The sequence below is a fragment of the Cavia porcellus genome, unplaced genomic scaffold (assembly GCF_034190915.1).
Source record: "Cavia porcellus strain 051 isolate PalLab524CR breed Dunkin Hartley unplaced genomic scaffold, mCavPor4.1 scaffold_21, whole genome shotgun sequence".
Lineage (NCBI taxonomy): Eukaryota > Metazoa > Chordata > Mammalia > Rodentia > Caviidae > Cavia > Cavia porcellus.
In genome coordinates this window covers 22,302,140-22,326,121 of record NW_026947504.1, presented here as the reverse complement: position 1 = coordinate 22,326,121, position 23,982 = coordinate 22,302,140, and the positions used below count along the sequence as shown (strand labels likewise).

The following is a 23,982-nucleotide window of genomic DNA, read 5'->3' as shown; positions in this document are numbered from 1 at the left end:
AGCAGTGGTGGCGAATGTTTAAGAGACCCAGTGCTCAGACTACAACCCAAAACCCACTTACATGCTACAGTGCACTAGCACTGCAATTAAACCTGAATAGTGAGGTTTTAGTTTTAAAAAAGAGTTCCCCAAGGGGTTGGGGATTTAGCTCAGCGGCATAAGTGCCTGCCTTGCAAGCAGGCAGTCATGAGTTCTATTCCTGGTACCGACAAAAAGGGAAAAGACAAAAAAAAAGAGTTCCCCAGTGCTCGGGTCCTGGGCAGCTTGGCTCGCGTGCTGCCAGCACCATGTCCCGTCTGCAACACACAGCCCATAGCGTTGCTGCCGCTGCGTTGGGACCTGCTGACTGCACAGCGTGTGCTCTGCTGTTGAGCTGCTTACCCTGGCCCCAACTTCTTTTCTCCTTGTGGTGCTGGGGATTGAGCCCAGGGCCTTGCATATGCTAGGCAAGTGCCCAACTTTTTAAAATCTCAAATATTGTTTAATATGATTGCTTTAACCAAGGGAAGAAGCGTACTTTAAATAGGTAAGTGTATATTGTCCTTGTGTGGGTTTTAGTTGTTGGGGTTTTTTTTTTTTGCTACTAAGGATTGAGTCCACTGAGCTGTGTCCACAGCCTGCTGTGTTTTGCTTTTCTGTTCTTGGACAAGACAGTCTCACTTAGCTGCCCAGCCCAGCCTCAAACTTGGCAGTCCTCCTGCTTCAGCCTCCTGTAGAGTTGGGATTCAGCCCTGTGCTGTCACACCTGGCTCATTACATAAGATTTTTTTTTCTCCTTGTGGTTAGGATGGAACCCGGAAGCACCATACATGCTACACGTGTCTGTACCACAGAGCTATCTTCAGTCCTGTGAGGTGATTTTAAAGCTGCATTGCATTGGAGAAGATAAACATGTATTGCTACTTTCTCCAGTTCCCTTTTTAAAGGGCACAAATTCCTGAGGGTACTTTCTGTTCATTCAGATTGTCCCTCTTAAACTGGGAATGGTGACCTACAGCTGTAAGCCCAGCTACTTAGGAGGCTGAGGCTAGAGGATTGCAAGTTTGAATGCAGCCTGGGCAACTTAGACTCTGTCAGAATAAAATAAAAAAGACTGAATAGTTAACTGGATAATAAATCCAGTTAGTGGTGGGTCAGCACTCCCTGGGTTCAAGCCCTAACATTGCAACAAGGGGAAAGAAAGATTACCTCTTTTGCCTACTTTCTTAGTTCATTTTTTTTTTCAGTTGTTTAATATTTGAAACTGTTGTATAGAAAGCAGTGCTTAGTTTTTTAAGGTTCTTTAAGTTTTTCATGTTAAAATTAGTTCTAAGAGAGCCAGGCATGTTGGTGCATGCCGTAATCCCAGCAGTTGGAAGGGTGAAACAGGATTCCCACGAGTCTGAGATCAGGCTGGGCTACATAGCAAGACCCTGTCTCAAAAAAATTTTTTGAAGAGTTATTAGCTACAGTGACACATGTCTTGTAAATAAGCCCAGTAGTACTAGAAAGCTGAGGCAGAAGGGTCACAAATTCAAGGCCAACCTGAGCAATTTAATGGTGCATTGAGACTATCTCAAAAAAACAAGAGTTGTAATTCTGTACAGATTGCCTGAGTTCAGTCTTTAAAACTACAAAAAATAAAACGCTTTATAATCAAAATAGTCTGCAGTATAACAAAAGAAAATGGGTCAAATTGGTTTGGATTTAAGCAAATTTGATTTTCTTCAAGTATCTATTAGGTGATAATGTGCAGTTTATAAAAAGTATATACCATGATGTGCAATATATAAAGAGCAAAATAAACCAGAAGCAAAGAATATGAAGTGCTTATTTGTGAACATTTAGTCAAACATTTTTGTAGTATGTGGCAAATTTCCAGTGTGCAAGCATTCTCATTTTTTAATTGCTCACACTAAATAATTTTGTCAAGAAAGGAAATTAAAAACCATACTGAAGCCAGGCATGATGGCACACAATTCTAATCCCAGCTCTTAGGAAGCTGAGGCAGAAGGATTGCTGCAAGTTCGAGGCCAGCCTGGGCTACAAAGTGAGTTCAAAGCCATCCTAACCTGCATAGCAAAATTCTGTCTCCAAAAAGACTCAAAAACAAGTACTGAAAATACGTCTGAGCCCACTTTTAACTGCTGAGGTAACCGCTGAGGGTTGCTGTGAAGTTAGCAATACATTGTTACATCAGTGGTAGTGCTTTCATCTTTAGAACAGTGACCTGGGTTCTAGATGTGCATTCTGTCTCTGCTGGCAATGATGGCTTCGGGAAAAGACACTTGCCCTCCCTTCCCTAAACTGGCCAACAACTGCTCCGATGAGAATTCCCATAAGCCTGCCAATAAGTGAGGACTGAAAGGGTTCCGGAGTGGGGGTGGGGGAGGTCCATTTGTTTTTCAGGCTGGGGACTGTATAGAGGAGTTGCTGCTTAACATTTACAGAAAACTTAATGTTCCAGAGGGAAAAAATGTAGTACGTGTGCGAGATCGCAGGTCTGCCCAAGTGTAGAGTTTATAAATTGAGAAGGCAGATTAGTTGCTGGCTATTAGTAACTGGCCAGAGATTTCCTTATATCAAGGGTCAACTGATAATGCACTGCCTCTCCCTGCAAAAAGATCACACTGACACTGTGCAAACGGCATGCATTTGGAGGTAGATCCCCAGCCTCAGCTCCATCTTGTCAGGCAGGCCTCCGCATCACAGTCCTGGATCCAAACTCTGGATGTGCAGTGCCTCCCTTTCTCAGGGTGATGCTAGAACAGCTGCTTACTCAAAAGCATCCTCTCTCCTCGCAGGTATGAAGAGATTCATTTGCCACGGTTTTCACTCAGGCAAGGGATGATTCCAACACGTTACATAATGCCGTGGAAAGAAAACATGGAATTCAGGAATGTGAACATGAAGGTATTTTCCCATAAATCTCCTTGGTCTTAAAACCTGTACCTTTAGTCTATGAGCTGACACAAAAACTTTACTTTCATAACAATTTGCAAGTATATGTTAACTGTACCCAATAACACAAATGCAAACTTTAGGTACTCCAGCAAAGTTGAGAACCTTCACACCATGCTGACTTCGGTGATGCAGCCTGCAGATGTAGGTGCCATGCAGAGTCAGGTCACAGTTCGTGGTGCTGCCTATTCAAGCAGGACCCCATAGGAACATCCAGGCTGGACTCACAGGATACTTCCCATTCTGGGCTCCTAATTAGGTTTTTTATTTGTTGGTTTTTTTGGTACCAGGAGTTGAACGCAGGACCTAGCACTTGCCAGGAAGGTGCTTATGCCCCTGAAATATATCCCCAGCCCTTCCTAATTAGTTCTTTAAAAGATATTTTCCAAATTCAGATTGACGGTTTACTTATGATATGATAGATTGTTTCTTCAAAGGGGAATAAAATATATGGTCATAATTAGCTATGAGGAAATTTCAAGTTAGGAGTCCTAGAAAAAAATGGGTTTTTGTTAAATTATTTGTAAATTTCAGTTGTGTAAGTGGTTAATATCAAAGGAAAATGCATTTTTCCAAGACATTGTAAAATATAAATATATAAAGTGTGATAAAATACACTTCAATGATTCTCATACTTTTTTTTTTTGAGACAGGGTCTCACTGCAGTTCGGGCTGGACTCAAACTCACTGTGTCTGCTGGGCTGTATCTGGCAGCGAGCCTCCTGCCCAGAGGCTCCCGAGTGCTGGGATTACAATGTCACCACACCTGGCTGCGATTGTTCTCCTATAAAACCCACAAGTGAGCCTGGCATGGTGATACATGCTGTAATCCTAGTGCTCTGGGCAAGAGTTTCACACATTCAAATGCAGCCTAGCCCCCTCACAAGTTGGTGAGACCCTGTCACGGAGTAAAAAATACAAAGGGCTGGAGTTGTAGTTTACCATGAAGACCCAGGGTTCAACTCCCTAGTACCTCAAAAAATAAAAAATACACAGTGTTATACAATACACAAAGCTGTATTTACTGCAGGATGATTCCTGTGTGTGTGTGTGTGTGTGTGTGTGTGTGTGTGTGTGTGTGGTCTGCATTTTGCTTTGTTTTTGAGATAAGGTCTCACTATGTGGGTTGAGCCTGAACTCACTATATCACCCAGTCTGCCTTGAATTCATACTGATAATCCTGTCTCAGCCTTGACAGTGTTGTAGTTTCAGGTATTTGCCACCAAACCCAGCAATATTGCTTTTATTTTTTCTGTGTGTGTGAGTACTCAGCAAGCAACACCACTAAACTGTACCCCTGGACTGGTCTTGTTCTTTACAACTGTGATTCAGCATAATTTTCAAAACTGTTTCACTTTGCACTTTAAAGTGTTCCTTACAGACTGGGCATGGTGCCACATGCTGTAATGCCAGCACTCTGGGAGCCTGAGGCAGGAGGATTACAAGTTTGAGCCTAGCGCAGGCAACTCAGTGACTTAACAAGACTCGGTCTCAAGACTTTTAAAAAGGGTTAGGGGTTGGCTTAGTGTGAAGGCCCTGGTTTCAGTCTCCAGGACTGCAGAGTACATAGCTATATACATACATACCGTCATACATACGTAAAAATTTAAAAATAAAGTGTTGCCGACAATTTAAAAAATACTATTAATGACTAATGTAGAGAACATTTTACCTTGCAGCTACCATGAAAATCAAAGAATCAAATGAAGTGAATGTGCCCACACTGAATAAATGCTGGTACATTCTAGCTTAATACTCTTGTCTCATTTATCCTCCCAGTTTTACCATAAGAGGGATTTTAAAAGCCCATATTTAACAACAGTACAGTGACACAGTACACTAGAATAGACCTGCCCCGCAGCCAGGCCAGAGCACCCTAGCCAGGCCCAGCTGTGCCGAAGCACTAAGTCAGGAAACGCCAAGAGCTGCTACTTCGCCATAATGGTGGCATTTCTGTCTATATCTCAATTTAATGCCTGAAATCAGCAAAAGCTTCCTCACTCACAGGTGGGCTTTTCTTTCTTCCATGCTGTAGATTGAACCAGGGGCCTCTCTCATGCTGGCAAGTGCTTTGCCACTGAGCTACATCACGACTGCACACACTGGTCTTTTGTCTAACACTCTAAGACTCCTTCAGCATCCAATTGCATGGGTCACCTTTGTCACTGCAGTCCACACTGAACACAGGACTTGCTTTATCTTAATGTCCATCAGATAGTTACAAAGCCTTTTTGGGGGAGGGTGGGGTCTCACTATGTACCCTCAGACTTCCTGGGTAGCCCAGGCTGGCCTGGAGCCCACAGTCCTCCTGCCTCAGCCTTCCACATGCGGCAGTGACAGGCATGTGGCTCGGCACCGGCTGAAACGGCCACCTTAATCTAACAGAAGTGATGTCTGAGTGATGCAGCATTAAACTGAAGGCGTTGCTTTGTTTTGTTTTGTTTTTTCTTAGCAAGCAAAAGTATCTGGGATCTACAGTGGCCCACTAGAAGAATCTCTGTTCCTGAATTGCAGAGAAAGGCTTTGCCACGGGGAAGATCGTAAAATTGTCTTCAAGAAAATCCCACCAGAGATAAAAATTGCAGATATGCCTTTGCATTCACCTCTCTCCAGATACCAAAGTACTGTGATTTCTCACGGCTTCAGGAGGCGGCTGGTCTGATGAACACAGAAGGCAATAAAGCCGGGCGGGCCCTAGAGCTCAGCAGAACACCTGTGTCAGTGTGTAAGAAACCTTGGGCTCCATCTCCAGTACCACAGACAGATAATGAATTAAAAATGAAGTGATTCAGTATTTCAGTAAATGTTCAAGTTCGTGGTCCATTTGCATTTCCCCTAAGTTCTACACATTTAACAATCTTAAGTTGAGAGCATCATTTGTAGACTACGGAAGCTTTGGAAAGGACGGAGGCTCTGAGTCGGCTGAGGTGAAGTGGGAGAGCAAGGAAAACTGCTTTCGCTGATGCTAATTTCACGCCAAGGAGATGAACACAGCCGGGCCCAGTCCCACTGCCTCATCTCGCCCGGCTGTCTGTCTGTCTGTCTGTTTATTCTACCATTCAGCCCCGCCCATACTCTGTTTCAGATCAGCCTCAAGATACGGAGTTATGTTTGCTACCTTGCCGACCGCCTCTACCACCCTTCTCGCTGACCCACCCCTCGCACTCACATCTCTAAAACTCTGGACCACAAGCATTAATCACCATGATGACTACAAGTGTTTGGCAGACAGCTCTGTCACACCACACGTGACTTCAGCTGTGAGAGGTGTACTTTCTGTGTTGTTCAGTGTGCCTGAGGGCCAGTTTCCTACAGCACAAAAATGATTCACATAATTGAACAACATACAAGCATCCTATGCAAACACCACAACCACTGTAGAAGAAAGTACGGTGATTCCTTAAGAAATTAAATGTAGAGGGCTGGGATTTAGCTCAGCGGCATAAGCACCTGCCTTGCAAGCGTGTGGTCATGAGTTGATCCCCAGTACCGATAAAAAAGAAATTAAATGTAGAATTATCACATGACTCAGTAACTTCATTCCTGAGCTATGTACTCAAAATATTAAAAGCAGAGACTTAAATACTTGTATACCTGTATTTACAGCAGCAGTGTGCACAATAGTAAAAAAGTTGAAGCAACCAAATGATACCAATTGCTGAAGACAAACAAAACATGGTATATGCATGTGATGCTGTATTATTGAGCCATAAAAAGGAGTGATCTGATTTGTGCGGCAACATGGAAAAACCTTGAAGTTATGATGCTAAATAAAATAACCCATACACCCCATTTTTATACCCTGTAACACATGCAGTAGAAAGTGGTTCTCTGCAAGCCAGGCAGAGGGCTCTGGCCAGGACGATGCTACTGACATCTTGCTCCTGGGCTTTTGGGCCTCCAAAGCTGTGAGCACAAATGTCTGTGGTTTACGCCACCTGCCTGGGCATTTTGTTCCAGCCTGAGCAGACAAGGCACCACGTCTGGTGTGCGGATTCGGATCACCTTTGGAGCCCATTTCTCAGCCTGAAGAACTATTCTACTTCTTTCAAAGCATGTCTACTAGCAACAAATTCAATATTGCTTATCTGGGGCATTTTTTTTTTTCATTTAAAGAGAAAAACAAAACAAAGCAGTAAAAGGGTACAAGTAATACAGAATTTCAAGAAAAAAATATACAGTAAGAAATCACTAGTTAAGATTACATATTGTCATCTTAGAAACAGTTGTCCAAATTACAAAATTAAAGCATACAAAGTGGACATTCATACAGTGAGGTAGCAGACAGTTCTGTTCAATGAGCCAATAAAAACTCAGTAATACGGTTTTCTATCCTACACACCTAAATACACATGCACTTATATCCTTTAGATCACTTTCTTTTCCTCTCTTTTTTACAATAACAATTATACTTTTTGGGTTTTATTACTCCCACAGTTCTTATTACTTTTTTTTTTTGAAGAGAAAAAAAAAAAACCAAATGTGACAAAGCAAAACAGAGTCAGAACACAAGGATGGACATAGTATATGATGCAAAAACAGAATACCAGGTGATCAACAATGGTTACCATTATGCCTCTTGCTATCTTAAAAAGAGTTGCCTATATCATCAGGTATAGTAGAATTGAACAAAACAGTACAGAACAAGACCAATAAAACCTACATTGGAGACCTTACAGGACTTCAAAAGAAGATAATAGTCAAACCAAAATGGGCATTATAGTAAATCTTACTGCCTTGAAAGTGGTTGCCTATACCCTCAAACTTGATACTATCAAACAAAACAGAATAGAGTAAAATCAGTCAGAACAAGATGGGGAGAGATTTACAGGGGTTCAAATCAGGTTAATGGGAAAACAAAAAAATTACTATAATATATCCCGCTATTTTTTTAATTTAGTTTTCCTTTAATTATAAAAAATAAGAAAAAATAAATTTTTTTTAAAAAAAAGGAAAAAAAGGGGAGATTGAGATAAAAGAGGACATAGCAACAGAACAACACAGGTCAGAACCAAACAATTTAAGCATCATTGTGTTTCACCACCAGATAACCTGACATAATAGTAGTCACCATAGTGTCTGTTTCCTTGAAATATTTGAGTATAACTTCATATATTATAGCATCAAACATATTAAGACATTGTGAAGCCATTCAAGAGAATAAAAGTATTACCGGGTATTTAGAACCAGCTAACAGAAAACGAACAACGGTTTCTATATTATCTCTTTGCCTATAAAAAGTTTTGTTTATACTATCGCATATAGTAAAATATATTAAGATACAACATGTTAAAACCAATGGAAACACGAACAACAGCTTGGCGGGACTTCAAAACAAGATATTAAATCAGCACTAGCTATTGTGATGCCTTGTTTTCTTCAAAATAGCTATTCGTACTATCACAGACAATAAAATTGAACAACCCTATCTGGGACATTTGTATATCACTGTTTTTTGGAAAGAAGTTCTGATGGGTATTGGATGTTTGTTTATTTGCACACTTCAAAAAGTGTACCACACTCTTGTGGCCGCCGTTTCTTTTCTGCAGAGGCAGCACTTAATATTAACCTGTGTTCCTGTTGTCAGTGTCTCATTACTCCTTGCTAATCCTCATCTCTGACCTTTAGCATTTTTATTACGTAACCCTTTGCGGGCTCTTTAGGTTTATCCTATTTGGAGCTTGTTGTGCTTCTAGAACAAGGACTTAGAAGCTAGACCTGAAGACAGCAGTGGGAAACTGAAAGCCGATCTCGAGCTTCTTTCCTGGTGCTCCCTGCCCAGCCTTCTGATTAAAGCTCCTTTCCCCGCTTGTCTCCCTGAGTAGTGATGTGAAAAGGGCGACTGAGCCTGGTCTGTTGGGACACCAGAGTTGGCGATTCTGCCCTGATGTTCTGGTAGCCCTTCTTGGAAGTAAAGGCTGTTTCTGGATAAATTCAGCAAGCTGCCAGCCAGTGGTGTTCACTTTCCTTCTGCTCCTTTCTCTCCTCTCCCCATCCTCCCCCCCAGGCATGCTGAGAGCAAGGAGACATTTTATGACCCCAGTTCTCTTGGGCAAACTAGCCGGCCTACAGGTTGTACGCACTGTAACTCCATGAGGCTCGGAGGCTCCTACCAACTTTCAAGACTGCAGCCTTCCATGTTTCTGGTTTTTGTTCTGTTTTAGTTTTTGAGGCAGAATCTTCCTGAGTCACCCAGAATGGGCTCCAGGAGTCCTCGTGTAGTGCCTTGTTTTTCAGAGTAACCTGAAGCTTTCACTGCCCTCCACATCACTGAAAACAGGTCAGTTCCTGTGGAAAGAAATTAGGACCAACTGACTGTGTGGCCTGTTTATCCTTCCAGTAAAAGTCCCCTTGCCCTGGCTCTGGAGCATAAAGGGAGGACAATGGCTACTTCTTTCCAAGGACACCATCCCTCTAGAAGCCAAGGAGTCAGTGGAGGAAAAGACAGCATCCTGGTCCTCCTCTCCAAGCGTGGACAGACCTCCTGAGGCCCTGGTGCTCTGAGTAGCTCTGTGCCCAAGACGGCACTTCTATTTCATGGGCTGGGACTGGGAGAAAGGGGACTCCAAAGCTCTCGGCCTCACTTGCCTAGAACTAGCATTCTGCCCCTTGTGAAGACAGCCTTCTGACCAGGGACTGAGGGAGGGAGCCGTGTATTTTTTTAAGACCTTAAAAACAAAATAATATGAAAAATGGATCCCACAACTCTTAGATGGCACAAAGAAGACTAATCTAAGATCAGTTAGAATTAGTGAAACATAAAAAGAAAGCACAAATAACATGAAAAACCTGAAATAATAGCAGAAAACTTTGCAAATACGGGGAAAGAATTTAACATACAGAAAACGGATGCCTATGGGACCCCAAATAGTCACAAGCAGAAAAGAACTTTTCTGATACATCATAGACAAAATCCTAGAAGTACAACACAGAGAGAAACTTCAAAGCTATTAGAAAAAAACAACAAATCACTGATAGAGATCAACCCATTAGAATGATAGCAGACTTGCCAGGCATGGTGATACACACCTGTAATCTCAACGTTCGGGAGGCTGAGACAGGAGGATCCCTCCAAGTCTGAGGCCAGTGCAGGCTACATAGGGAGTTCAAGGCCAGTCTGAACTACAGGGAGACTTTCTGCTTTCTGTCTCTATGCAATGAGCAGCTAGCTCTTCTGTGCCCTGGTCCATGGCCATGCCATTCTGCTTTAGAGCTGGCCAGCGATGGACTGAAATGTGAGCCAAAATAAACCTCTCCTCCTCAAGTTACAAGTGTCAGGTTTTCTGTCTCAGCAAAGAGAAAGTGGCTAAGACATGTCATTCTATCCCCACCTCAGTCCAAGACTAGAGAAATAACTGGCATTCCCATAGATGGAGTATTTTGTACATTTAATTTGAGGAATAAAAAGCTGGTAGTCCTGAGTGTCTAAAAACTGTTAGGATAAGTGGAATATTTCTACTGCATGTAATCTCTTAACCCTACCTTATCTCTGAAAGAGACCTGAGCCGTTTAACCCACTTGTCAAGAGTGAGATGTCACAGGACTCTGATGCTGCTAAGAAACTTTCTAGTACTTTTCCCCCTTTTGAAAACAAAGGCAAATTTGGCTGATAATAAGACAATTTCCAGCAAGGTCTTTGGCTAAGTTTTGAGATAGTCTTTCATGTCGCTCAGTTAAAAAAAAAAAAAAAAAAAGCTTCAGGACATCACAAAACGCCTGAGCCCTCTATGAAGAATCACCTTGTGCTTTGGGAGTTGATCCCAGTTGGGCTCTGTGTGTTTCTGGGATGAAATGGCAGGGAGGGGTCTTGAAAAGTTGAAGTAAACCAGGCACAGCAGTTCGTTCTTGCCCCGTGGAAACCCGAGGCTCCATTTTTCATATTTGGAGGTGTGGGTGTGGCGGAGGTGTCTGTGTGACAGATGGATGTGACAGTGCCCCTTGATGGCGCTTCAGTGGGAAGTCCAGAGATCACAGACAACATGCCTTCAGGATGGATCAGTGCAAATTCTGCTTGGACCTCTTGTCCAATTTGGATTTTTAGTTTTGTTTGTTTGTCTTTTGGTATTGGGAATCAAACTCAGGAGTCCTCTACTATGAGGCAATATCCTCAGATTTTTTTTTTTTGAGACTAGATTTTTGCTATGTAGATTGGGCTGATTTTGAACTCACTGTGTAACCCAGGCTGGACTCAAACTTGCGAGTAATCCTCCTGCCTCAGCCTCCTGAGTGCTGGGATAATAAATGTGTGCCATGCTTAGCCTTATTTTTATTATTTTAATTTTCACTTAATGTTTCGTGGTACTAGGGGGAGAATCCAGGGACACTTTACATTGAACCACTTTCCTGGTCTTTCAAAAAAATTTTTTTGAGCCAGAGTCTTGCTATGCAGTTCAGGATAGCCTTCCATTCATTATGTAGTCCAGCCTGGCCTGGAACTCATAACCAACCTCCTGGCTCTGCCTCCTGAGTTACAGACACGTGCCACCATGCCCAGCGTTTTGATTTTTATTTTGAAGACAGTGTCTCATGAAGTTGCCCGGATTTGGCCTTGAACTTCAGTCCTCCTGTCTCAGCCTCCCAAGTAACTGGGATTACAGGTGTGCAGCATCACACCTTGCAGTTCTGACATGATGTCACTCCTACATGTGCTCCCCTGTACCCCATCTAAGGCTGCCCTCATCAGAGGTCAAAGCAGTGCTGCTGCCTAATCTTGGACCGCAATACCGTGAGTGACATAAACTTTTTTGTGTGCTACTGGGCTTGAACCCAGGAGCATCCTACCACTGAGCTACATCCCAGCTCTTGTTATTTTTTTATGTTGATGTAGGGTCTTATTAACTAGCCCAAACCAGCCTGGAATTTCCAATCTTTCTCCTCACTCTGCAAAACAGCCTACAGGCTTGCACTGTCATGCTTGGCTCAAATACATTGTTATAGTAACAAAACCCAGACTAAAACAGAGCCAGGCATGTTAAGTGCACACCTGCAGTCTCAGCATTTAGAAGGCTGAGGCAGGAGGATTGCAAATTTGAGACAGCGAGAGCTACCTAGCAAGACCCTGTCTCAAAAAAAGGACGAACATGTAAGCTTTCTTGGAGACCTGTCTCAGGGACAGCCTTATTATCCTGTAATGTCAATTTATGTCCTTCTAAGCAATGTTCCTGGGGTTTCTGTGACCCTCTGCATTTACTCTCCTGCCTGTAATTCTCTCTCAGTTGTTCCTTGACTGATTTCATGTGCTCATGGTAAACTAATTTGTAACACTGGTCTACTCTGTTCAGAGCTCCCCTCCTCATTACGGTCAGCTCAGGGTGATAACTTTCTTTACAAGAGCGCAGAACGTTACCCAGGTGTGGTGCCCCCCTGTGATCCCAGCAGTCTGGGACGCTGGAGCAGGAGGACTGAAAGTTCAAGTCCCGCCTTAGTGATCTAATAAGACACTGACTCAGAAAATTAAAACAAGGCCAGGGATGTTGCTCAGTGTGACGGCCCTAGATTTAACCCCCAGTGTAAAAACATGGAGACAGACCCGAATCTGATGGTGAATCTCCGCATACAGTGAGAACATTAGCCATCACTTTTGATCCTGGTGGGCTGAGGCGCTCCCCTAACAGGGCTTTTGCTCGGGAAGGTGGAGAGCAGCAGAATCCAGCTGGGTGCTGTGCATCTCAGTGCGTGCCCCGGGCTCTGGGTAAGGGGTCAGGAGCCAGCAAGGCTCCTCTGGATTCATGCGAACGTGCACTTATCAGCAGGAAGGAAGGGCCCCTGGCCCTGGGTAGAAGCTGCTCATTGTGTTAGGATGCTCTCCTCCCTCCCTTCTGCCCGCACAGTTCCGACTCGGACACGAAGGCCAGTCCTCTGCGGAATCTGCTTCTCAGGCTGTCTCCTCCTTCACCCGCCTCAGCCAGACGTCGCCATGCCCTGCCTGACAATCCCCGTCCTGGTCAGAAGAGGTCTCTGTTGCCTCGCTGAAATGTTTTGTTTTGTTTTTGTGTGTACCAGCTTCCCAGGAAGAAAGTGATTGTTTTATACTGTAAACATGTACCAATAAAAAAAAAAAAAGAGATGTTTTAAATAGAGGAAAACTTTTTTTCCAAGATAGTATATACCTGTCAGATTATAAGAGTCAGATATAAAAACTGAGCCAGGCTTGGGCGCACGCATCGGTAATCCCAGCATAGAGGAGTGTGAGGTTTGTCTGAGCATTAGAAACCCTGTGTCAAACTAAAAAATAAAAAGACTGGGGGTGTAGCCTAGTGTGAAGGCCCTGGGTTCAATCTCCAGCACCAGAAATGGAGGGAGAGGAAAAAGACAGTAAAAAAGAAGCAAAAATATCATCAATCTTTGAAAGAAAAAAGAGAAAATAAGAGCAAATACACTTAAGCAGGAAAACTTAACCTTTTCAAGAACAAATTAAAAAGCACACCTCACTTTCAACTCTATGTAAACATGGAATTTTGGAGTTCGATTTACCTAGCTTCAAACTCTGAGTCTAATGCTGTTTGTGTGACCTCAAGCAAGCCCCACACACCAAGATGTGGCTCTTTCTTGGTTTCTCACCTGAAGAAGAGGGCACTGACAGTGAATTCACAGCCCTGTTGTGAATAATCTGTAGGTGATGGGTGTGAAGGCTTAGCTTGGCGATACTGATATAATCCGCTTGTCTTTAGGCCTGGAGTGGGCATGTGGGCTGAACTGCAAGTTTCAATTTCCTATACCAGGGTTAACTTGCCAGGCAGCTTTTTCCAAAAGGAAGAATACAGTGAATGCAAAAAATAAAAAGTCTCAAAGATGGGAAGAATGTTTTTCACCTACAGTGTTGGTTTCAAATGTAATCCCTAAGAGAAAACCACAAAATTCGCATCTGGTTTTTTTTTTTTTAAGACTGGAATTTGTGTAACTCCGAACCACGTTTTAAGTCCATCACCAGAGCCTCAAGCTACGGGATGAGCACCTTATCTCCCCCGCTTTTTCCATCTTTTTGGAAAGTTTCTGTTTACTTTGACTTACTTGTTTCTAAAAGTTATTTCACATTGGTAAATACCACCAGTGCGTGGCATCTCCGTGTTCTCCTGCCTCTGGGTGTCAGGAATCACTTTAGATTTCTTTCCCTCCACCCTGCTCCAAGCCTTTCAGTCATCCCTGGCCTTTGTAGGTAGACGGTGGTATTTTTTTCAGCTCTGCCTTTATCTCATTTGCCCTAAGGAACTGCCGTCCTGCTTGCACTAGGTCTGTTACGATGACTTCCTATGTTGTTCCCTGCCCTCTCTCTCAACTTTCCCAAGAATAAATTGGGTCAGCTCTGCCAACACGGCATTCTCTTACAGAGTGAGCTTATGTGACCCCTTTCTCCTACTCAAAATCATTCATGAAAAGTGAAAATAAACTGGGCATAGTAACACAGGCTGTAATCCCAGCAGTTAGGAGGCTGAGGCAGGAGGACTGCTGCAAGTTCAAGACCAGCCTGGACTACATAGTGAGTTCAAGCCCAGCCTGAACTATAAGGCAAGACTCCTTCTCAAAAAACAAAGTGAAAGTGGAAGAGTTGTGGTAATGGATGTGCAACAATGTGAATGCCACTGATTGCACACTGAAAATGGTTCAAGTGATAAATTTTGTTATTTATGTGTAACACTCCAAAAAAATTCAAATGCAGCATGTTATGTAATATAATGTTACATAGAGATCTCCAACACCCCGGCCTCATCAACCTTCACTCACACAGCATCTGATAATACTGGACAGGGAAGGCTGGGCAAACGGTGTTCTAAATGCACATGATATTTACACACACACACACACACACACACACACACACACACATGCTCCTTTCTTTTCTTTTTCTTTTTTAGACAAAGCGTCACTATGTAGCTCAGGCTGCCTCAGATTTGCTATGGCACAGGTGACACCAAACTCACAGCCCTCCTCCCCCAAGCTCTGAGATTACAGGTGTCTCCGCCACGCTTACTGTGCTGCTCGCCTGCACCTGCTGTGCTTTTCCTGGATTTAGCCCTTCTGCTTTTTTACCCAGTGTAGTAGAGGCAACCACATGCGGGCCTTCTCGCCCCTGCAGCCCCAGCTCACTTGTGTTCGGTCCCTGAAGCATTCCGCTTCTCTCTCCTGTGCGAGAAGCTGTCCTCCCTTTCTGTGGGCTGACGCCTCCTGCCAAGCCCCACCCCATCCAAGCGGGCTGCCTGCACTTGGTTGCAACATTTTTATTTGCTAGGTTTTGGAAATGTGAGTTTTCCTGCCTTTATCATTTCATTAACTACTATATTCCAGGCTTTGAAGTTTTAGGAGGTATGTTAAAAAATTTGGTGAATGTTAATTTTTAAAAATCTGTAACAGTGTAAGACACAATGCCATTAATCACCACACCATCCCCTTTTCAATCCAAACACACTTTTTCCATCATTCTGGCCACGTTTGAAGCAATTCTGGAAATCCTCTTTCATGCGTGTTGTTAGTTATGCTATCATGGCTGCCTAAAGTCCTGAGTCGATTCAAAACGTCTCCCTTTCATGGTCATTTTGACTGTGGGGAAGAATTAGATGTTGCATCATACCAGATCCAGTGACTGAGGTGGAGGAGGACTCGGCATGATGTTCTGACCAGCCTGCTTTTCGGTCAGAGGCCACGTGTCCTCACATCCACCGCAGTTATTATCAAACCTCATCAAGACAGGAAAGGGACTTACACAACCGCTCTAGAAAGTGGCAGCAGGGTTGGGTGTTTCAGAGAAGGGCATTTTGAAAGGGACTCATAGCAATGTGTCTTTTATTGTTATAAGTTCTGAAAAAATAGGGACCAGGTATATAGCTCAGGGGCACAGTGCCTGACCGGCAAGCATGAGGTCCTGAGTTTGTCGATACAAAAAAAAAGTAAGCAGGTCATTGTATATTTTACTCACACTTCATATGCTCATTATGGGGCCAAACCATAATAGATTCATAGCCAATCTGCCTTATATTTCTAGAGCAACCTATAGAAAGGAACATTTTGTATCTTTAATTCTACCCATTTCTTGAGCCTTTTACCACTGGATGGTCTAAGGCCATAATTTCAAAAATTATTATAAAATAATTCCATGTTTATGCTTTATTTTTTATAGTGCTGAGGCTCAGCCCCAGAGCTTTGCACACGCTCAGTAAACTTGCACCACTGAGCTCTACCCCAGCACCTATGTACCGTCTCCTGAAGGAGCCACTGCAGAGCGGTATCTCACCCTCCCGGAAGGCACAGCTGCCCAGGATACAGCTTTGTTTCCAACACTGCAAACAGTTATGACTATATCAATGTCTCCCTAAGTCAGGTGGATCTTCATGGCAATCCTCATCTGAGTTAGTAACCGGCTATGGACGCCTTAGCCTGAGGAGTCACTTTTACTTTGAAGAAAAGTTTAACTCTTCAATAACAAGAAAGCAAAACTACAAAACAGAGATCTGTGCCCCTGATCTACTGTAAATATTTGAAACATTCTACTTACAAAGACCTAGAACCATCTCTATCAGCCAGCATGAGTTTTTCTATGGAACAGAGAAGGGATCAGGCTGGGGATTTAGCTCAATGGTTCAAACACTTGCCTGGAAAGGTGAGGTCATGAGTTTGATCCCCAGAACAGAAAAAAAAAAAAAAAAGGAATGAATCAAGAGGAGCTAGATTTTCAGACTTGTAATTTTTTTTTTTTTTTTTTGTCTTTTTCCTTTTAATCGGTACCGGGGATCGAACTCACGACTGCCTGCTTACAAGGCAGACTTTTAATTTTTAATGACTGATAGATGAGTTTATGCTAGCAACTGAATGTATGTAAACAGCCATAAGCCTAAGTGTTGCTGGATTTTTAATTTTTAGTTTTGTTCACACGCATTTGCAGTACGTAATGATTACGCTCGTCTTGGGGAGCTGGCACCTGCCCGCTTTCCTGCTTTTTACCTCGTCTTGCCCTCCTCTCTGCTCCACCCCAGCTCTTGGTGCCCTTTCCATTTGCAAAATGTCCATCTTCCTGTTTCCTATTATCTGTTATTGTGCTAATTTATTTATAGTTTGAGTTCCTCATATAAGAGAAATCATGTGATATTTAAGCTTGTGTGTCTAGCTTATCTCATTTAGTGGATTTTGGGGGCATGTTTGTTGTTTGGTTTGGTTTGGTTTTGGGTTTTAGACAGGGTCTCGCTATGTAATTGAGGCTGGCTATGACCTCATTATGTATCCAGGATGGCCTCAAACTCATGGTGATACTCCTGCCCCAGTCTCCTGATCCTGGGATTACAGGTGTGTACCCCCGTGCCTGGCAACTGTGTGTGTGTGTTTTATCAGTGCTTCCATATTCACTCATACGTTCTTGAGCCCACATTAGGCACCAAGTGCTTAATTTGGGGACCAGTAAGACATTTTGTTCTGTAGCGGTTCTCAAAACTTCTTGTACATCAGAATCACTTGAAAAGTTTATTTATTTTTTATCTATTTATTTATTTTGTGTTTCTGGGGTCTGGGCCCAGAGCTTTTGCATTGAGCTATAAATCCAGACATTCTGTTTTTTATTGTTATAAATTCTGAAAAATCTTTTATTTTGAGCCAGGTCTTGCTAAATTGCTAGACCGGGGTGGGATTTAATTTGGAATCCTGTTGCACCTTCCCAGGGCACTGGGGTTACATGTGTACACCCATCTTGGGGAATTTATCAAAAGACAGATTTATGATCCTAACTTTTTCCTACACATTAGGCTTGCACAGTGTCCAAAACCTGTGGTCTGCAGAGCCAACATACTTCTAGAAAAAGCGAGTCTCAGATAAACAGTTCAGCACCTGCCAGCAGGATTAGTAATGCTCCTATTTCACTGGCTCAGGCTAAACACATCAGTGTCTATTCCAACTGAGACATACTAATGCTATCCAGTGTCTCAATTATTATGATCACCACCTCTTACTAAAAAGCTGTCTTTTGAAAATGCAATAGTATAAAAACAGAAGATCCATTCCCTACTATCCAGTGCAGTGTTCAGCCCTCTGGCCTGGAGTCTGATGGTCAGAGAATGTATTGCAGGGAGAAAAAGAGGTGAATTTTATACAAATACCTTAAGGTTAGTTGCTTGCACAGGATACAAAAAACATTTACCAAATAGAAAAATTTAAATTTTGGACTATATTACAATGAAAAATTTGTCAATGTAGGATTCCAATTAGACAGTGAGAAAAATGGTCACAGGAAGAAAAGATGGCAGAGCCGTGAGCTCCAGCAGCCCAGCTTCTCCAGGAGTGTGTGGAGCTGGTGGACAGTGGCTCGGAGAGGAGCCAGAGTGAGGGGAGAGTACACGGGAACAAGAGAACCAACAGAGGAGAAGAAAACAGGAGCGTGGGACCACTCCACAGAAGAGAAGCCGCGCTGCTCTGGATGGTGGCTACCGGGCAGGACAGTGAGGCTAACAACTTCTCTGCTCACGGAGAACTGCATGGGGGCCAGGGGAACCTTGTGCAGCTGGAGACAGCAGGAAGAATGCGAGACTGCTTCACAAGCAGCCTCCAGAGGTGACTGTTGTGAGTGACTGCAGTACAAGTGCCCCAGGACACTGCCACATGGACCGGGAGCTGGTGGGGACGCCCTTGTAGGGGAGGGCTGAGTGTTTGCACCTCAGTAAGTCCCACAACAGCCCCTGTGGCTTCACACTGCTGAGTTCCCAGAGAGGGTGAGGAAAGGACCATCCCAGAAGACTGCTGGCAGATGAACAGGCTGGGGGAGCCTCGCAGAAAGGCAGGACCTGGTGCTCACAGACTGGGTTCCTGCCTACAGACCCGTTTCCGCCTGAGTTACACTAGACTGGAAGCTCACGTCGGTGCCATGTTCCCGCTGCTAAAGGGAGACCCCAAACAGGGTCACATGGTACGTCATTTCTCAACTCCCCCACTAGCTATCACTGTAAGGGGTTTGAGTTGATTGCACAGGAATAAACCTGACTCAGTGGACCATTTAGTGCCAGTGAACTTATCTGCCAGACCCATTATCACATCCAGGGAGACGGACAGCAAGAGCTGCTAACCCAAGAACGCAGACTGGGTCAGACTCTGCAAGAATGCCTGCAGCCCGGCAGAAGGAGTCCTGAGTCCGAGCTCACCCCAGCTCTGCAGTGAAAGAATCAGGGGTGTAACGGGTTGAGAACTCTTAGTCTGTCCAAGAAGTTACTTGACACATGCAGGGTCTCACTGGAATAGCTCAACTGTGTTCCTACTGGGCATCTTACTGGTGTAGGGTTTTGCTTCCTAAGTTATTTAGTATGATATTCTGTCATGGTTTCCTGTGCATGTTAGGTTGCTCTTCCTGTGTATTTGTTCACTCATTGCCTCTGACTTAATAGGTGTGTAGGTTCTCTTATGGTGTCAGCCCTTTAGTTTCTTTACCTCAAACGCCCGAAGCAAGATTATTAATGTGTATCTTTACTCTTTTTCCAAACACATAAACTCCTAAATTTTAAAATGTATTATAATTAGCCCCTCATAGCCACCCTGTGGCTTCCTAGCATAATTCCTCAATCTTCTCCATCCTAAGCCTTTGGCTTCTCCATGTCTTACCTAGCTTATTGTCCTATTTATAAGCATGTTCTGATAGTTGCACAGCTTTTCTCAATCACAAAATGACTATTTTCCCTCATATCTCACCCTTGCCCCCTCAAAATACCCTCTGAAAACTCTCAGTACTAAACCTTTAACTCAGCTGAAACAGACTAAAATCAGAACCCACATCAACATCTTCTCCTCTGCTGGTCTCTCTTTCAAACCTCCCGGTTAGTGGATACCCCCTTCTCCCCACCCACATCACCAGCCTCCCTGCAGAGGAAACACAGACAGCACACGGCTGTGGTGTGCATAGAGCCTAGCAGAGGGGACAAGAGCACCGGCGAGGACTGTCATATGGAAGTGCTGTAAAATTGAATCTGTGGATGCTGTGAGGAGGCAATTCTCTCAGCAAAACAGGCACAGACTCAAAATCACTTTAAGTAGCAGGAGTAAAAGCTAGCAATGCACATAGAAAGCTGGAAATTATTCACAGAGAGGAAACATCTTACTAAATTTCTCCCCACTTCTCCATTTTCCTACCCATCATAACCTCCTGACAAAAAGGGAGGAGAAAAAAAGACCATATACAATTTTTAATATATATGCATGTATATGCAAGGAGAATGGAGAAACAGTAAAGTAGAAAATCTCTCCCGCGAGGCAAAGCCAGGGATCACAGAGGGAGAAGAAAACCAAGTCCAGGGAGCAGAAACCTGTGAGAAGTTCTTAAAAGGAATGAATAATGTAGATGAGTTCAAATAGAAAGTGACCAAATGTTCGCAGCAGTCACATTCAACATGCCCACGGTGAAACTGGGGGAAACAGATAGAAAACAGAATGAGCTAAATAGTTCGAAATTTGAACAACAAATTCAACAAGGATGTAGAATCCTCAAAAACATGTCAGACAGAAATACCTGGAAAAAAAAGTGTAGAATTGATACATCACAGAAATGACTAATGTAAAGACAGAGCATCTGAGACTGAGGACAAGACAGTGAATACACAAAGAGCTTAAAGAAAGAAAATAAGAGAAGAAGAGAAGATTATCAAGCAGGCCCTAGAAGAAAACAGGAGGCCCAATCTAAGGCTAATCAGAGTTAGAGGAAATTTAGACGATGGTACAGATTGATTCGCTAACGTGCTTTCAGAAATTATGGAAAAGGGCCAGGGATTTAGCTCAGTGGTGCAAGTGCCAGCCTGGCAAAGCCAAGGTCTGAGTTTCATTCCCAGTACTAAAATGGAAAGAAAGAAAGAAAGAAAGAAAGAAAGAAAGAAAGAAAGAAAGAAAGGAAGACAAACTAAACAAAAGAAATTATGGAGGAAAACTTCCCAAATATAACAAAGATTTTAAAAATACAAATAAATAACAGTTATAGAACACCAAACAATTATGATGAAAGGAGAGGGTTCACCAAGACACCTCCTCATTAAATTCACAGATATCCCAGAAACAAACAAACAAAACTCAGAATTTTAAAGGTATCCAGCAGTAGGTCAGGGAAATCATATACAAAGGTAAACAAATTCAAATCACAGCACACTTCTCAGAGCAAACCCTGGAGGCCAGAAGAGCTCTCAGAAATGACCAGTGAGGTATCTCAAGGCCTAACACCAAATAACTTCCAACCCAGATTAACTTATTCAACAAAACTGTCCTTCAAAATAAATGAAAAAGTAAGATATTTCCATGAAAAAGACCAGCTCAGAAGATATAGGAGGGCTAAAAGCTCCAGAACATTCTCAACAGACAGTGAATTGGGTACATCTAATAACTCACAGGAAACTATTAAGTCAATCGATAAATAGCAACAAAAAACATCAGAAAAAGGAAAACAAAATGATATACCAATAGAGAAAGACAATGACAGTAAATAATCAACATATCTCAGTAATATCTCTCAATATTAATGGCCTCAACTCTCTAATCAAAAGATGCAGACAAGAAGACTAGATTGAAAAAAAAAAAAACCAGAATCCAAAAATCTGTTGCATTCAAGAAATTCATCTAATCCAAAAGATATTTATAGACTAATAATTAAAGCATGAAAAACAGGACTCCCAAAACAAGCAGAGGTAGCAATACTAACATCAAACATTGTAAATTTCAAGTTAATACTGACTAGAAAAGATGAAGAAGGTTGCCACATATTAGTTAATGGAGCAGTTTAACCAGAAGAGATAACATTGATAAACATATGTACACCAAATACTAGAGCACCGATCTCCACAAAACAAAAACTGCTGAAATCAAAAGATTAAATGAACATTAACACAATCATAGTAGGATATTTCAACACTCCACTTTTGCAGAGACAGATTAATTAAACAAAAAAATTAAAAATTTCAGAGTTGAGCTATACCCATGAACATATAGGTTTTTTCCCCAAGTCCATTTTATTTCAAGGATAAAAGTTTTTTAAAAAACTACAAAAAAGTTTTAAAACATATCAATCAGGGAGCAACAATGCCACATACATTGCAGATTGTCATCCACAAATCATTCACCCAGAGCACAAAACATCTGCATTCAGTTGTCCAAGCACTACCAGCACAAATCTTTCTCTTCAGGAAACTCAAGAGAAATCAATAGTATAACTATCTTAACTATTATACATATACATACATATATATATATATATATATATATATATATGTATGTATTCTTTCAGCTTCCCAAACTAATAAAACAGTAGGATGTTTACACATGAGAACATTAATGAGTATGTTCTCAAGATGCATTGGTTCACACATACCTATAAAAGTCTCCAGTTTATCCTTCTTTATAGCTGAATAGTACTCTATTGTATTAAAAATACCACATCTTTTTTATCCATTCCTCAGCTAATGGACACTTAGGTTGTTTCCAAGATCTGTCTGTTACAAATTGTGCTGCTATAAACATGGGTGCACATACATCATGGTGATATGATGTTTTTAATTCTTTTGGGAAGATACACAGAAGGGGAATAACTGGGTCAAATGGAAACTCTAATCCAATTGGCTTCCTATGTTTATCTGTGAGTCTGTCCTAGGCCTCGGCCCCTTGCCTGGCGATGGGAACTGATTCATAGTAAGTGAACCTCTATGAATCACTGGTCCTGGCTGAGGCCTGTAGTGGCCTGTGAGGCTAGAGATACCTCAAAGGGCAAGATAAGCCACAGCTGCAGACACTCTGGCTCCAACCCCAATTAACAAGGTAGAGACTGCAGCTGCAAAGATTACTCCTGCAGTCTCACTTCTACCATGTCTTCATGATACGACAGTGCTACTGAATTGACTTGATGCATTATTTGGAGACGTCCTTGAAGTGATTCCCAAGGTCCTGCTCATTTCCTTCCCCTTCCTCAGTTTCTCTGCCTTTTGTCCTTGGTCGTAATATCAGTGGACTGATCCAGAGAATTCTTTGTCTTAACCCTCGGAGTTGTGAGCTTAAATAAAGTGTTTTGACCTCCCGGAGCCCTAAAAAATCATATAATTTGTCTCTTTTTATTTAACCTCTACCATACATTCGTTTGGGAGCTTGGGGATCTAGGTCAGGACTCGATGATGCTCCCTGTCTTCTCTGTGTTGCCCAGGATTACCTTTCTATTCTAGGTCTCTTCTGGTTCCAGATGAATTTTCAGATTGTTTTCTAATTCTGTGAGATATACTATTGGAATTTTGATTGGGATTGCATTGCATCTGTATAATAGTTCTGGAAGCATATCTCTATATCTCTTCTTCCTACCCAAAAGTATCTCAAAATCTAATATTCTAATATTCTAATTCTATTTTCTAGTATCCTCTTCAATCTGATTTTTCAGAATACTGTAGTTTTCAATGTAGAGGTATTTTACATCATTCATTAGGTTGATTCCTAGATTCACTCTTTTGGATGCTATTGTAAAAGGTATCATTTCCCTGATTTTCCTCTCCTGCTAATTGTTTGCAGGATGGGTTCCTGGATGGAAGGATTCCTTCTGTTTGGATTCGTGGAGCTGTAGTCCTTATCATCTCTTTCTGGAATGTCCCTCAGGACATTTTGGAGTGCTGGTTTGGTGGTCATAAATTTCCTCAGATGTTCTTTGTCATGGAAGTATCTGATTTCCCCATCAATTTTGAAAGATAGTTTTGTGGGGTACGTCAATCTGATTTGAAGGTTGTTTTCCTTTAGACCTTGGAGTACTTCACTCCAAGCTCTCTTTGATTTGAGAGTTTGTGCTAAGAAGTTAGCTGTAACTCTGATGGGCTTTCTTTTATAGGTGATTTGTTTCTTTTTTCCAACAGCTTCCAATTCTTGTTGAATTTCTGCAGTCTTGACTATGATACACTGATTATAGATTTTTTTTGATCATTGCTAACTGGAGTTCAATATGCCTCATTGATCTGTACATCAAATTCTTTTTCTCCTCCAGGAAAGTTTTCTGTCATGATGTCTGTGAACACTTTTTAATGTCATTTGTGGTATCTCTCGCTTGTTCATTGACTTCAATTAATCTTAAGTTATTCTCCT

At 42.3% G+C, this 23,982-nt stretch overlaps 1 protein-coding gene across 1 annotated transcript; it reads left to right on the top strand.

Annotated features, from left to right (window-relative positions):
• Window positions 1-130: 130 nt before the first annotated feature.
• On the top strand, window positions 131-8,877 carry Spmip10 (sperm microtubule inner protein 10). Its single transcript, XM_003477367.4, has 3 exons — window positions 131-2,333; window positions 2,784-2,892; window positions 5,393-8,877. The coding sequence occupies exons 1-3, from the start codon at window positions 2,221-2,223 to the stop codon at window positions 5,600-5,602; spliced, it is 432 nt and encodes a 143-aa protein (XP_003477415.2). The 5' UTR covers window positions 131-2,220; the 3' UTR covers window positions 5,603-8,877.
• The last annotated feature ends 15,105 nt before the right edge of the window (window positions 8,878-23,982 follow it).

What these genes read in the sequence shown, in the direction of transcription:
- Spmip10 (XM_003477367.4), top strand. Translation starts at nt 2,221, where the DNA reads ATGTGCATTCTGTCTCTGCTGGCAATGATGGCTTCGGGAAAAGACACT. An exon ending in TCCCATAAGCCTGCCAATAA is followed by an intron (nt 2,334 to 2,783) that starts GTGAGGACTGAA and finishes CTCTCCTCGCAG; the next exon opens with GTATGAAGAGATTCATTTGC. An exon ending in TCAGGAATGTGAACATGAAG is followed by an intron (nt 2,893 to 5,392) that starts GTATTTTCCCAT and finishes GTTTTTTCTTAG; the next exon opens with CAAGCAAAAGTATCTGGGAT.